The 13,092-nt window shown below is 38.5% G+C and overlaps 2 protein-coding genes and 2 long non-coding RNA genes across 4 annotated transcripts; 1 reads left to right on the forward strand and 3 right to left on the reverse strand.

Moving 5' to 3' along the window:
- Positions 1–304: 304 nt before the first annotated feature.
- On the reverse strand, positions 305–1,993 carry LOC110744692 (class V chitinase-like). Its single transcript, XM_021944681.2, has 2 exons — positions 875–1,993; positions 305–716 (listed from the first exon to the last, which is right to left on the reverse strand). The coding sequence occupies exons 1-2, from the start codon at positions 1,962–1,964 to the stop codon at positions 697–699; spliced, it is 1,110 nt and encodes a 369-aa protein (XP_021800373.2). The 5' UTR covers positions 1,965–1,993; the 3' UTR covers positions 305–696.
- A 2,312-nt stretch (positions 1,994–4,305) lies between these two features.
- Positions 4,306–5,230, reverse strand: LOC148291106 (uncharacterized). The gene is made up of 2 exons (XR_015826639.1): positions 5,178–5,230; positions 4,306–5,049 (listed from the first exon to the last, which is right to left on the reverse strand). It is a non-coding gene; the product is annotated as an uncharacterized LOC148291106 (long non-coding RNA).
- Positions 5,231–11,372: 6,142 nt separating this feature from the next.
- LOC110744691 (uncharacterized) lies at positions 11,373–12,751 on the forward strand. The gene is made up of 2 exons (XM_021944680.2): positions 11,373–11,756; positions 12,309–12,751. Exons 1-2 carry the CDS (start codon positions 11,534–11,536, stop codon positions 12,626–12,628), a joined length of 543 nt encoding a protein of 180 aa, XP_021800372.1. The 5' UTR covers positions 11,373–11,533; the 3' UTR covers positions 12,629–12,751.
- Positions 11,624–12,341, reverse strand: LOC148291107 (uncharacterized). The gene is made up of 2 exons (XR_015826072.1): positions 12,214–12,341; positions 11,624–11,883 (listed from the first exon to the last, which is right to left on the reverse strand). It is a non-coding gene; the product is annotated as an uncharacterized LOC148291107 (long non-coding RNA).
- Positions 12,752–13,092: the final 341 nt, after the last annotated feature.

A 13,092-nucleotide genomic window follows, 5' to 3' on the forward strand; every position in this document is an offset into this window, starting at 1 on the left:
TTGCACTGATGATGCCTAATGTGAGTGTTAAATTTGTTTGCAGCTTCATGCGCATGGGGAGAATAGGGACACTACTTTTCCTACCAGAAGATGATGTGATTTGCATTCTCCACAATAAGACCAATATGCTGATGCTGATTAAGCAGAAAGAAGACATTTCATTTATTTGGTATTCAGCCAAATCAGGCCAGTTACCTATTGTTCTCCATCAATAAACACATTAATGATAAAGTTGTAATCCCAATTGTATTTGTTTTTCTTTCTTCTTTTCCTTTTTTTGTGATAACGAGTAGTGGAAAATAGCAGAACATGGCTGAAAAATATCCTCGTGTGATAAAAAAAAATGATTTTAGATAGATCAACAATTACTTGAATGAGTTTTGGTTTTGCACCTGCATCAACTAGGTTGATATAATTCTGATTCTGAACCCAAGATAGTTTGTTTAATTTAATATTTGATTTTAAATTTCCGGAGAAAACACGGCTGGGCTAGCAGCATGCATTTTTTAAGTTGGAATGGAAGTCTACATGAAATGGAAGAATAAACAGAAATTGGAAATCTTATTGTTTATCTGGTCGCTTAGTCTTATTGCAAGTAACAGCTCTATCTGGATACAGAGCGTGGGCTTATTTTAGGTAATTAACCAACCCTAAAACGTAGATGTATCATATCAGCAGTATCTGTAATCATTGTGCTCATCCCCATGTGCTTGAAGCTGCAAGAAGGAAAACAAAAAAAACAAATCATACAGTTAAATCAATCAAATAGTTATCGTCTTGTTAAGCCAAAAACTACACAGCCACATATTGTATTATTGAATTTAGAAGAATTAAATTCATATATATTATGCAAATTACTGGTGTTGTTACTAACCTGTTTGAGAAAGAGCCCAAGTACGGTTGTCGGCACCAACATGCCACGCAAAGTAACCAAGAAGCCCTTTTGTTACCTTGGCATATGAAACCTTAGCAGAGATGCTCTGCGTATCATCATAACCAATCCATGTTGTTCCTGAGTAGCAATAGTTTGTAACAACCGTGGCATTGTACACTGTTTGTGCCCCATTCTGGCTTATGAAATTTCTTATTTGGTTGTAGCCTTGATCCCCGTATTGCCCTATAGCCGATCCATTAGCAGGAGCATAAAGGCCGTGGTTATTTGCGTTCAATAAACGCCATGCGTAGCCATAAAAGGGAAGGCCTAGCACTATCTTTTTGGCAGCCAAACCTGCCTGAATCCAGGATGTGATACCAGCATCCCCGCTAACCTGACTGTTCGACAATGCAGCAGGTGGTCCGGTGCTGTTTGGGGACCAACCAGGGCCGTAGAAGTCATAAGCCATTACATTGATCCAGTCTAAACTGTTTGATATGGCCTGGAAGGGGTAATTTATGGTGTAGTAATCTGCAGAGCGAAAGACAGCGGCTGCTAAAAGCAAAGCAGTCTTGCCAGAGGCCTTGGACTCATTGGCCACAGCAGCTCGCCACTCGGTGAGAAGGCTGCCCAAGTTGGTCATCTCAGTGGTGGAGGATGGATATTCCCAGTCGAGGTCAAGGCCGTGGAAGTTGTAAGACCTTGCTAACGTGATGGAGGAGTTAATGAATGATTTGCGCCGGCTGGCTTGGCTGGCCATTGCGGCAAAGGTTGCTGGATTAGCATTTCCTCCGCCAATGGATAAGAGGGTTTTCACTGCAGGGTTGTTTTTTTGGACTGTTTGTGTGAAGCTTGAGAAGGGGGCCGAGTTTGAGGAAGAAACGGTGACTTGGTAAGTGTCGGAATTAAGATCAGCAAATGCGCAAAATAGATGAGTGAAAAGACTGGAATTTATGCTGGAGGCTGGGAAGCCACTGTCAGGAAACCAGTAAGCGCCTTTAACCACAGTTTGGCCGGTTGAGAAGCTGAGTTGGGCAAGGAAAACGAGAGCCGAAAGAAGGATCAATGGAAGTGTTAACTTGGAAGACATTGCAGCAAATGGATGAAAGAGGAAATAGTTCTTGCTTGCTGATTGTTATGACGATTTTTTGTGTATATATACACACACAACACAAGATGATGCAAAGTTGCGTGTAAAATTATATATTGGACTTTGGACTTTGGACGTTGAAGAAAGAAAGCTGCATTAAGAGACTTTTCTGCAGTGTCTAGTGGCATAGATAGAGCGGACCATACCAAACATATCATGTTCTTGAGTCTTGACTAATTCATGCCGATTGGTAATGACGTATGTAGTGTATAAACATCAAATACATTGGTAAGAAACTTGCAGAAACTGATTCTTATCCACAATGTGAACATCTTTATTCATCCAAAAGTAAGAGTTAGAGGGATCTTATAAGATATAGTTGACATCTCTTAAGTTGCTATTTATAACCCCTATTAATTATAATGGCCTACTTGAAAGATTGGACTTTAGATGAGCAACTGGCATCCCTTCTGGTTAGGGAGGTCCAAAACCCAAATGTTGTAGTCCACTGTCCTTGGTGGTCTTACGCGTGATCGAGTTGGGTAAGGAAACTTTAATGGGTCGAGCCATATGAACAAGAATAAGATGCTTATTAGAACAAGAGATACCAACAGGGATTTATAATTCTAATGATAGAGTGCCCACCTGGATTTGATGAAGACATGGATTTGATGAAGTCAGTTTTGTCTGATTGAGAGATAGTATACAGATATTGGGGAAGAGAATAAATGAGTGAGATCAAAAGAAATCAGAAGAACAAAGCTAGTGATTTTAAGAGATATATGATGAACTAAACCTACGCGACCACGATCAATTTGATTAAACACATGGTGATTTATGACTTGTCAAAAACGAAAAAAACTTTTGTATGCTATCGTAACACTATGACATTACAAACTTTGTATATCGCTCAAATTATAATTCAGTGGTGGGGAATGTGCTATAATGCACACATTTGCTTGTTCTTGCAAAGGTTTATAGTTTAAGTAGTGATTAGGATGTACCCATTCTCCATCCAAAGTCCTAGGCCCTTCCTCAATATTACTTGTATAAAAGAAAAAATTCATCTACAGGCAGGTTCCATTCTCCTTTACTGTTCATCTACCTAATGTTTTTCGGTGCTTCTTGTTGCATTCCTAAAAGAACACAAATTAATGTGCAAACAACCAATTAAAAATACCCGCAAGTGCACGAATCTAATGAAGTATAGATTATGTAAGTACGGGGTCGATCCCACGAAGAACTTGTCGGCTTCCTATAAGTTCTAATTTGAGTACGTAAAGAACACTTAATTGACACACCACAAATGCACAAATGCAAAATGGAAACTGAAAATGAGTAAAGAAATGTAAAAGAAATGAAACAACACAAGAAAACTAAAGAAAAACAGAAACAGCACTTTCTATCACCCTTTTATCACCTATTTATCACTTGTGAACAGTGCGGTGAACAGTGAAATGAACAGTGACGACCGGTCGTGAACATTGACGACCGGTCGTTTTTGGGCAGATTCATGTGCGACCGGTCGCCTGAACAGTGACGACCGGTCGTTTTTGGGCAGATTCGTTTCTCTGTTTTTCCAGTTTCGACCTCTGTCCAGTGTTTTGCCTATAACTTTCCAACCGTACGTCCAAAATTCACGTTCTTTATACGGTTGGATTCAGCACAGAAAATGGAAGAATACAACGCGGACCAAAAGTCCAAAACAATTATGGAATCAAATAAAATCAGTAACAAAGACACAAAACGTGTCAAACACGCAACTCACACACACATTTGGGGGGGGGGGGTTTTGATTTGTTTGAAGTGACCTATTTCTATTGCATGAAAGTAAATGGACTTTAAAATTGAATAAGAATAGCAGAGATGAATTATCACAATGTGAAATAAAAATTGTAACAAACACTAGGGTTTCGGAATCCACCCTAAACAATTCTACCAATGTTCATGAATACTCAAGTGATGAACTCTAAACGTGTTGTTGAAGATGTTCGCAATCAAGACCAGTACGAGTGGCTCAAGACGCATTGATTCTCTCTAATGTACGTAAAGTGCAGTACGAGTGCTACAATACTTGTGCCTTCCCTATAATCGAATCTAGGTGTGCTTAGTACTTCGATTCAATTACAAGAAAAACCCATTAAGTTCAAAGAGAATATGAACATCACAATAACCCTAATAGCATGGTGTTTACATTAGGTATTCAAGAAACCAATTCACATGGATGGTTCTTACTCCATCCATTTATTGCTTAGGAAAACATGAAGATACACATAATCCCAACAATCTCAAGAAGCATGCTTTCAAAGATGGCCAACCAAGGAAAAACACACATCAAGGATAGATTAATTTGGTGAATTGGAATTCATCAACAATATCTAGAAATTCATACACTCAAGCATCAAAACAATAAGGTAATCATGTTTAGGGCTTCAACCTAAGCCCTAGCTATGGAGTTTAGTTCCTCATACTTATTTCAAATACAAACTCAAAACAAAACTAGAAAGAAGTTACAGATTTTGTGAACATGGGAGCTCAAGGTCTTCAATGGTGGAAATCTCTTCCACTTCTTGCTTTGTTGCCCTTGTCTTCCTCCTTGAGCTCCCTAGCTCCAAGCTTCATCTCCAGCTCCAAAATCTCTGCAAATTGTGGAATTATTCTGATTGCAATGGCTGATGCTCTTTGCACTCCTTTTGCTTCCCTCTCTCCTCCTTTCCAGCTTTTACTTTTAGTATTCTAATGCAAAGTCTTCACCCATTGTCTTCTTGTCCCCTTGCAAATGATGAAGCCTTGTCCTCACAAAGAAGCCAAATGCTTCAGAAAATATCTCATCTACTAAGGTAAATTCTTGTTACCAAGTGTTATGGTAACAAGAATAATCAAGATGACACAATGGGGGTAAAAGCTGGCCAATTCCGGATTTCCAGAGCTGTGGTAACATGCTGGATTGGTTGGATAGGCAATACTTGTCCAATGGAGCTCAAATTTGGATATGTTGTAGTTAACATCCATTGGAACAAGTCTCATGAAGATCATGACCTCATCCGAGCACCAGAGCATGTTGATCCCAGGCCAAGAAGTTGACCTACGAAAATGAACAAAAACAAAGTTTATAACCAATAATGCACTTTTAGCTCATTTTCATTCCAACCAAGGTAAAATCTAAGAAAACACAAAAAGGAAGTAAAAAGCTATAAAATGTCAAGAACTAACTCAAAATAGTGGGTGAATAACATGAAAAATCATGTGTAAAAATGAACCGAACACTTCTCACTTTCGATTTTCAGCTCCTTCACTTTCAATTTTTTCTTGTGTTTCCCCGTTGGTGACTAAGCTACTTTAGCATATACGAAAGAGATCTCTGTTCATGGTTGACATCGCACCAGCACACACCACATTTGTCATTTGCATGTTTGATAAATTCATGACATGCCCCTAAGTGTTGTAAAGGTTAAGATAAATAAGTTATCAGAAAAAAGCTAAATCAAATTTAGACACTTAGCCATGTGTGATCTAAATTGATTTCTTGTTTCTGCACTAGCGTAGTCTGTTATTTGTTTTATGTAAACCTATAGTCAGTCTGTTTTTTTTTTCCAGGTGATTTTGGTGAAGAGAACGTTGAACTCGTTCAGAGCGTTGCAGAGCTCGGATTTGCTAAAGCAGTTATTCTGGGAAACCATGATGCCTTGCATACAAAACAGTTTTCTGGAAAGTAAGTTCTGGAGTTTCCATATGTTTGAATAGTCCTTAATTCTTAATTCATGTAGTCACACAGCCTAGTATAGTCAAACATGTAACTATTAATATGGTGAGTTTAGAGTGTACCTCAACTGATCAATCTATTCCTTCCCCCTCGCCCCGCCCCTATTGTTTTGCAATGCGTTGAAAATGTTAGAGTGAAGAATGTATCTGACACAAGTTTTTCAATCATGCTCTCTATGATTTTCCTTCTAAAAACCAAATTCCCCAGAATTTGAGGATTCTTTTGCATACACTAACGCCAACTTGAGTATTCCAGTCCTTTTCATAAAACACAATCTGCAGACTTGAATAGACCAAGAAGCCATGCCCGTTTCTTTTTCTCCTTTGTAGTCTTTTAGTTTTACTTTTCTTTTCTCCTTTTTAATCTGTTTGTTTTGCTTTTAATGCCAAACCCAATTAACACATTTCTTGCACCCTGTCACATTAACAATAAAAAAGAGTGGTGATTTCCCCACTTCAATTTTATTCACTTACACTCCATTTTATAACTAAAAAAGGAGTGTAAGTGGATAAAATTGGAGTGGGGAAATCATTACCCATAAAAATATATATATCTTTGTTTTTATTACGAAGCACCAGCGGGAGAATCGTTTCTTGTACTCGTATTCCAATCTCTGGATGATTTTTTTTATTTTTACTTTTTTCAATTCTTAGAAGATAAAAGTTTTAGATCTAGAAAGGCTGCATCTCCAAGGGAGTATACAAATGAAATAGGCAAAATTGTACTATAACAACCTAGGTGGCATGTTGCCTACCCTTTTGCCTCATGAAAAAAGTTTGTCAAGCATCTCCAAGGGAAGAGGCCAAAAAGTATGCAAATCACATTTGTCTTGCCACATCAGTATTTTCATGCTCCATGTGAAGAGACAAATGAGTAGGCAAAATATACATATTTTCCCCAACAAGGCAATATTGCCTACTTCAAAGTGAAGATGTATTTTGGACCTCACTTGCTTTTTATAATAAAATATCACCTCACTCTCTCATCTACTTTCTATAAAATATAATAGTAAATATAAAAAATAAAAATAAAAATATAATAATGGTTTTTAGACTTGCATTGCCTAGTCCCCTGGAGTGACCAACTTTTTTCATGAGGCAAATGGGTAGGCAACATGCCACCTGGGTTGTTATAGTACAATTTTGCCTTTTTCATTCGCGTACTCCCTTGGAGATGCTTGTGATGTATTCCTACAAGAGGCTAAGCACACCAAAGGCTTGGACCAATCCGACTAACACCCATCACTTATATTTATAGCATAAGTGATGTGTTAATACATTAACCAAAGGCCTAGTACAAATAATATTATTGTAATTCTGCTAACCTTGATTGTATTTTATTGTTATAGCAGTCTCGTATTAAAAGTCAAAATATATCATAGCAAAGAAAAGACAAGCATATATAAGATCTGAATAAGTTGGGTATGAAGATAAAGGAGAAGTGGGTGAGGTGTGTCAATCAATTTTTCTTTTCTTTTCTTTTTTTGTTTAATTTCTTTCACTAGTGTTAAATTAGCAACCATTAATTAAAATTTTGTATTTTACTCTTTTTTTTTTAATGAACAAAAGTTTAGGGGGAGGGGAGGTTACTCCATCCTAGGGTCAGGGCATACCAAGACCTTTTTGAAGACTTACAGAGGGGGTCTTACTCCTTTTTTTGGTTTTTACAGATTATCCACCAAGAGGGATTGTCGGCAGCAAAACTCGAACCGAGGCCTTCAAAACATCAACCATTAATGGTAGAGTTGTGGCCACAATCAGAAGAAACATAAACAACCACTAACCAAACTGAAATTCAAAATGTGATTCTTGTTTTTAGGAAATTTAAATTTGTTTTTACCTAAACTCAATTCCTATTTTTGTAATTCAAAGTCTGAAGAAAACTTTATTATTGTAAAGAAAGATTACACAACAACATCTAAACTTTCCATTTGGTTGGATGGAGCTTGTAGCTTTTGAACCCTCTATAAATGTTGTGCGAAAACACTCCAAGACTTTGTCGTTGATGGACTATGCAACTATCACACACAAGCCACACAAAGATAAAGAACACACGAAACCACAAAGTAAGCACACACACAAAGAACATAAGAATTTATAGAGGTTCGGCATTGTGTTACGTCCTCTTAGTGATTCCCGAGAAATTCACAAGTATGAGAAAATCCCCTTTGGTTACAATGAAGAACCCCCTTTGATCTCTCACAAACCCTAGCTCACTTTTCTCTCATCCTTGGCTCAAAACTAGTTTGATGCCTTAGCATTCTCACTATTGAGGCCCAAAAAATCCAAGGATGGGCCCAAATATATTTCTGGCCCAGTAAGACACTTAACTTGGGTATGCAAGAGTTCGTCATATGCACTTGCACACGTGCCACACCAAGAAAATAAGCAACATGCCACACTACAAGCTTAAGTGGGCCCAAGCCACGCGAATGTCTGGGGCTTGCTGAGCGGGTTGTGGTATGGATGGTTACGAGTATTCACGAGGCCCATTGATGGTCTAAGGAGTGGAAGTTTCGGGCTGCTTGGGAGCACCAAAACTCAAGCCCATTCCTTGAGCCCAAACATATGGGTAAGCATGAGAGAGAAAACCCAATAGCCCATCACCTTAAGAAAAGGCCCACAACACTTGAAAAAATCCCACATCAGCCAAAACTTCCAGCAGCTTGACGAAATCAAAGCAAACTCACAAGCTGCTGGAAACAAAACAGCCCAGCCTCGTGGAAATATCCAGCATCTTTGTTAAAACTAGATCAAAGCCAAACCATCAAAACCAAGCAAACCCATGTGCTGATGGAAGTAAATCACCTTTTGACTAGCACCCTTACCCATTCTTTCCTCTGCAAGCTTTGGTGAGAAAACAAGAAGGAAAAGTGAGTGGCTTTCACCCACATGGAGAAATCTAGCAACGTGAAGTCATAGAACTCCAAAAAGCTTCGTGCCTATATGCTCAGGCTGGGAAAGTTTCAAGAAATAAGGTGGAATGGAAGAAAGTGAAGGAAAAGGGGAGAGGGTAGCTTGATAAAATTGAGGGTTCTAGCACCTATAAAAGGAGGCACTTTCTACCCAGCAAAACAACTCATCGAAGGCAAGCATCCCCTCTGGAACCCTTCAATTTCATGCTCTTCCATCTTTTTCCTCTCTCTCCCACAACTCTTCCAGATCAAAGGCAAGCATCCCCTCTGGAACCCTTCAATTTCATGCTCTTCCATCTTCTTCCTCTCTCTCCCACAACTCTTCCAGATCGAAGGCAAGCATCCCCTCTGGAACCCTTCAATTTCATGCTTCCATCTTCTTCCTCTCACCTCTGGAACCCTTCAATTTCAAGCTCTGTTCCTCCATTGCTTCCCCTTTTCTCTTCTGGTAAAATACTCAAAAGCTTGACAAAGCTTTCGTCAAGCTGCTGGAAATCTGCTAAACCCACCCATGCTTCCATCTTCTTCCTCTCTCTCCCATAAACACATCCAGAGAGAGCAAGCATCACCTCTCACCTCTGGAACCCTTCGATTTCAAGCTCTATTCCTTCATTGCTTCCCCTTTTCTCTTCTGGCAAAATGCTCAAAAGCTTGATAAAGCTTTCGTCAAGCTGCCAGAAACTTGCTCAAGCCACCCGTTCCTTCGTCATCTCTTCCTCTCTCCCCTCAGCAAATCCTCCCAAAAACTCTCTCTTCCCCTTACTTTGAGCCTCTGTTTCTCATAGAAAACCCAAGCATTCTCTCTCTCATGCTAAACTCACGAATGCTCAACTCCCATGCCACAAGCTTCTCATGCCAAGCCTAAATATTTATCTGTAAGCAACTGTTGGTTTTGTTGGTGAAGGAAGCCAAGGTGTTCCTTAAGGCTCCACGAACCTTTCGAAGCACTCTTGGGGCCTGATTCTTGAACTCAGACACAAGAGGAATTCCAGCCATTTGCTCTTTACAGCAGCCCAAGCCCATCTATAGCTGCCGGAACAAAAGATCCCCCACACTCAAGTTACATTAACCTAGCACTAAAGTGCCTATTTATGTCATAGGGCTTTAGTACAATTAAGGAAGGAATAGGAAAATTAAAGACTCCAAAATAGGAGAAAATATGACCATATTAGCTTGGGATTCGTGCTGGGATCGCATGTCCCCCTCGAGCGCCACTCGCGCTGCTCGAGCGCTGCAGCCCGCTCGAGCAGGCACTCAAGCTCTTGGGTTTGGGCGAGAAGTTCCACTCTGCCGCTTGAGCGGCAAAGCCCAGTTTCCTTTACTTCTTCCCCATCTTCAAGCGAGCCAAACATCAACAATAAATAGCAAAAGTTAGTCTAGAAGAATTCTATTCATTAATGAATAAAGCGATAAAGTTCGAATCTTATGTGACAACTCCCATAGTAAGCAAGACGACCTCTCCTTCCATGGCTTATTTTTAGAAGTTCACTCAATGCTACATCAAGACACTTCCCACATTCTATAATAGATAGGTCTCTAGTGCATTGAGCCCCACCAAAACGGATTGAATCTCTTGTGTCCCCAAGGCGCGTCACTTGTACCTAAGAAATCTATGGTCGAGTATCTTAAGAAGCAGTCTCTAGAGTCTAGACCAAATTATAGCGCCATGACGGCATCGCTTTCTAACCTCTTGGCTTGCTTGAAGTATGCATCTTCTTCAAGATGTAAGGTGGCCAACTGAGAGGATTGATCCCCAGCACTGCGTTAGCCCTGATACCGTTTGATTCTTCCCTTTTCCACCCAAGATTACATTTGAAAATCCTGCCTGAGGAATTAATTTAGTTAACTGTGTCAGTAGCACCTCTAAGTTTTCCTCATATACCTCCTCATCTGGAAAATCTATCGGACCAAAACACTTATGCCCTACTATTATATTCCCAAGTTTCGCATGGGCACAAAATAAGAAAGATAAAAGACCTAAAAGCATGAATTGTTTTGAGAAAAACATGTTCAGTTTTCATAGAACTTGAATTCAATTATGGTAAAAACAAACTACAAGTTATAAGAGACACCCATGCTTGTATTTATATTGTATGTATAGTAGAGTTAGTCCTGTACAATACATTCATACTATAACACAATTTGAAAATTATTGCAATATATAGTTCTTTTCTTTTCATTTAATGTTTGCACAAGTGTGAATTTCATTGTGTATGGATAAATGATTTGCTTTTCATTTTTGTATTGTTAGTGGAAATAAAGGGTATCAGGTTTCCTTTCTTTTTCTTTTTTCTTCTTTCTGCCCCAAGTGTTCGACCATATTGAAAACATGGAAGTTGAAGCCTGTACTGTACTACTACTGTGAAAATTGTAGGAGATATTTTTGGTGAACCCCATTATTGGTCATCATTTAACGGCTATAATTTTGTTCACTGGTTAAATGGGCCAATCCTGCTAAAGCTGCCTGATAGATAATGACCAGATTTTTTTTACAGAAAAAGAAATGCCTAATGAATGAGAGGCCCATATATATGGTTCACCCACCAGTAAGGATCAAATGAAAACTAAGAATTTTACTTTTTGGTCCTCAATTTTGATCCTTTCTTACATTGAATTTTGAGAGTTGGACATCAAGTGGGGCATATTGACAGTTCAGTACAGAAATATTATCCACATACATCTGAGCACACTTAGCACCTTACAATCTTGGCATAATATCCACACTCAGAAAAATATTCAAAAATATGTACAGCCTTGACAAATAGGAAATTCAAAGAAGAAATTTGTAGAAACTTGCTCATCAGAAAACAAAAGCCACATTTTCTGTTCAACACCCCATTCACTGTAAAAAAATATACTTAGCCAGAAAACAAGAGAGAGAGAGGGAGAGTAATGGCTTTGGAAAACTGTTTGCAACTAAGCACAGTGTGCACTACAAGAGTTGGTGCTGCACAATGCTATCAGCCATTTTCTTCCAGGGAAAAGCTTATTGTGCCAACCTGCAATGGATTGAAGAAATCTGTTTTGAAATTCTCTTCATCTTCATCTTTTGCACCTTCCAATAAATCCCACAGATCCCGCTTTATTTGCAAGGCTCGTGAAGCTGTGAATGAAGGTTAGCTGCACAGTCTCTGCTATTATTGTTGTTTGTTTCTGATTAATTCTTAATTATTTATGTTGAATGTCACTCTCCCTTGATTTCGTTAGGAATCTTGTAACTTCTATATGTAGATGTATGACAACTAGAAGAAGAAATAACAACACATATTAGTGCAATGAACAACTAAAGAAGGTGTTGAAAGCAGCTACAGTTATTAACCACTTACAGAATTGACAATTGAGTTTATTATGCAATATCTTCTTTTGCTTTCTTTTAATTGATGGCAATTTTTCGCTACGCAAAATTCATTCTTTCGTGTATATAATACCCATGTCGTGTTGGTCACATGTCCAGTTATTTTCATATATATGTATGTAGAGTAAAGCGTATGCAAGAATTTTATTTAATTACCCAAATTTGACTATTTGTGCAACTTATACATATAAGTTACTTTTGCACTATAATTTGTTACCTGTTCCATCTTCAAATTAGTTGGTTTGGTTCTGAATAAGAACCACATCACATGAATATCTCAACTGAGTTCATTGACTTGTGCAAACTCTGCAGTTCAAGTGGTGAATGATTCAAGTTGGAATAACCTGGTGATTGCAAGTGAGAACCCAGTTCTGGTAGAATTTTGGGCCCCGTGGTGTGGACCGTGCAGGATGATTGCCCCAGTGATCGACGAACTGGCGAAAGAGTATGCTGGGAAGATAGCTTGTTTCAAGCTCAACACTGATGACAGCCCTAACATTGCCACTCAATATGGCATAAGGAGCATACCAACTGTGCTTTTCTTCAAGAATGGAGAAAAGAAGGAGAGCGTTATTGGAGCAGTGCCCAAGTCCACCTTGTCTGCTACCATAGAAAAATATGTAGATCTTTAAAGAGGGAAATGATGTATATAGACTTTTAGTGTGAGCCATCATGCTTGTGCTCAAGAAGCTATTCATTGTTAATCTTCAATTAACTCCTCCATTTGAATTCATATAATTTCTTATTGTTGTTTCCTTCCTGTAATCTTTAACCTTTTATTTTACTCAACTTTCCATTTACCCCCTAAAACAAGGATATATTTCTACACATTGAAAATTGGGGCCAACTGTCGAAATACATGGAGGTGTCCAGGAAATCCTAAATCTGAAGAGAGAGAGAAACGACTCCTAATAACTCCCTATAATTTAATTATGGTTTATTTTAAACATCTATTTTATGCTAACCATTTTTAGTCTACATTTTATTTAATGGTTTGAGTTGAAATTTTATAAAAGCTCCCTAAATAGCTTTTTAACGTTTTTACTAAATTTCAACTAAAAAAATTGGGAGCATGATTTTAAATGGTCTTATGACT

Source organism: Prunus avium, chromosome 8 (assembly GCF_965620075.1).
Source record: "Prunus avium chromosome 8, drPruAviu1.hap1.1, whole genome shotgun sequence".
In the NCBI taxonomy this organism is placed as follows: domain Eukaryota; kingdom Viridiplantae; phylum Streptophyta; class Magnoliopsida; order Rosales; family Rosaceae; genus Prunus; species Prunus avium.

Coding starts and splice junctions, on each gene's coding strand:
- LOC110744692 (XM_021944681.2), bottom strand. CDS start 1,964: ATGTCTTCCAAGTTAACACTTCCATTGATCCTTCTTTCGGCTCTCGTT. Junction 717..874: donor TTGGGCTCTTTCTCAAACAG/GTTAGTAACAAC, acceptor TCCTTCTTGCAG/CTTCAAGCACATGGGGATGA.
- LOC110744691 (XM_021944680.2), top strand. CDS start 11,534: ATGGCTTTGGAAAACTGTTTGCAACTAAGCACAGTGTGCACTACAAGA. Junction 11,757..12,308: donor TCGTGAAGCTGTGAATGAAG/GTTAGCTGCACA, acceptor CAAACTCTGCAG/TTCAAGTGGTGAATGATTCA.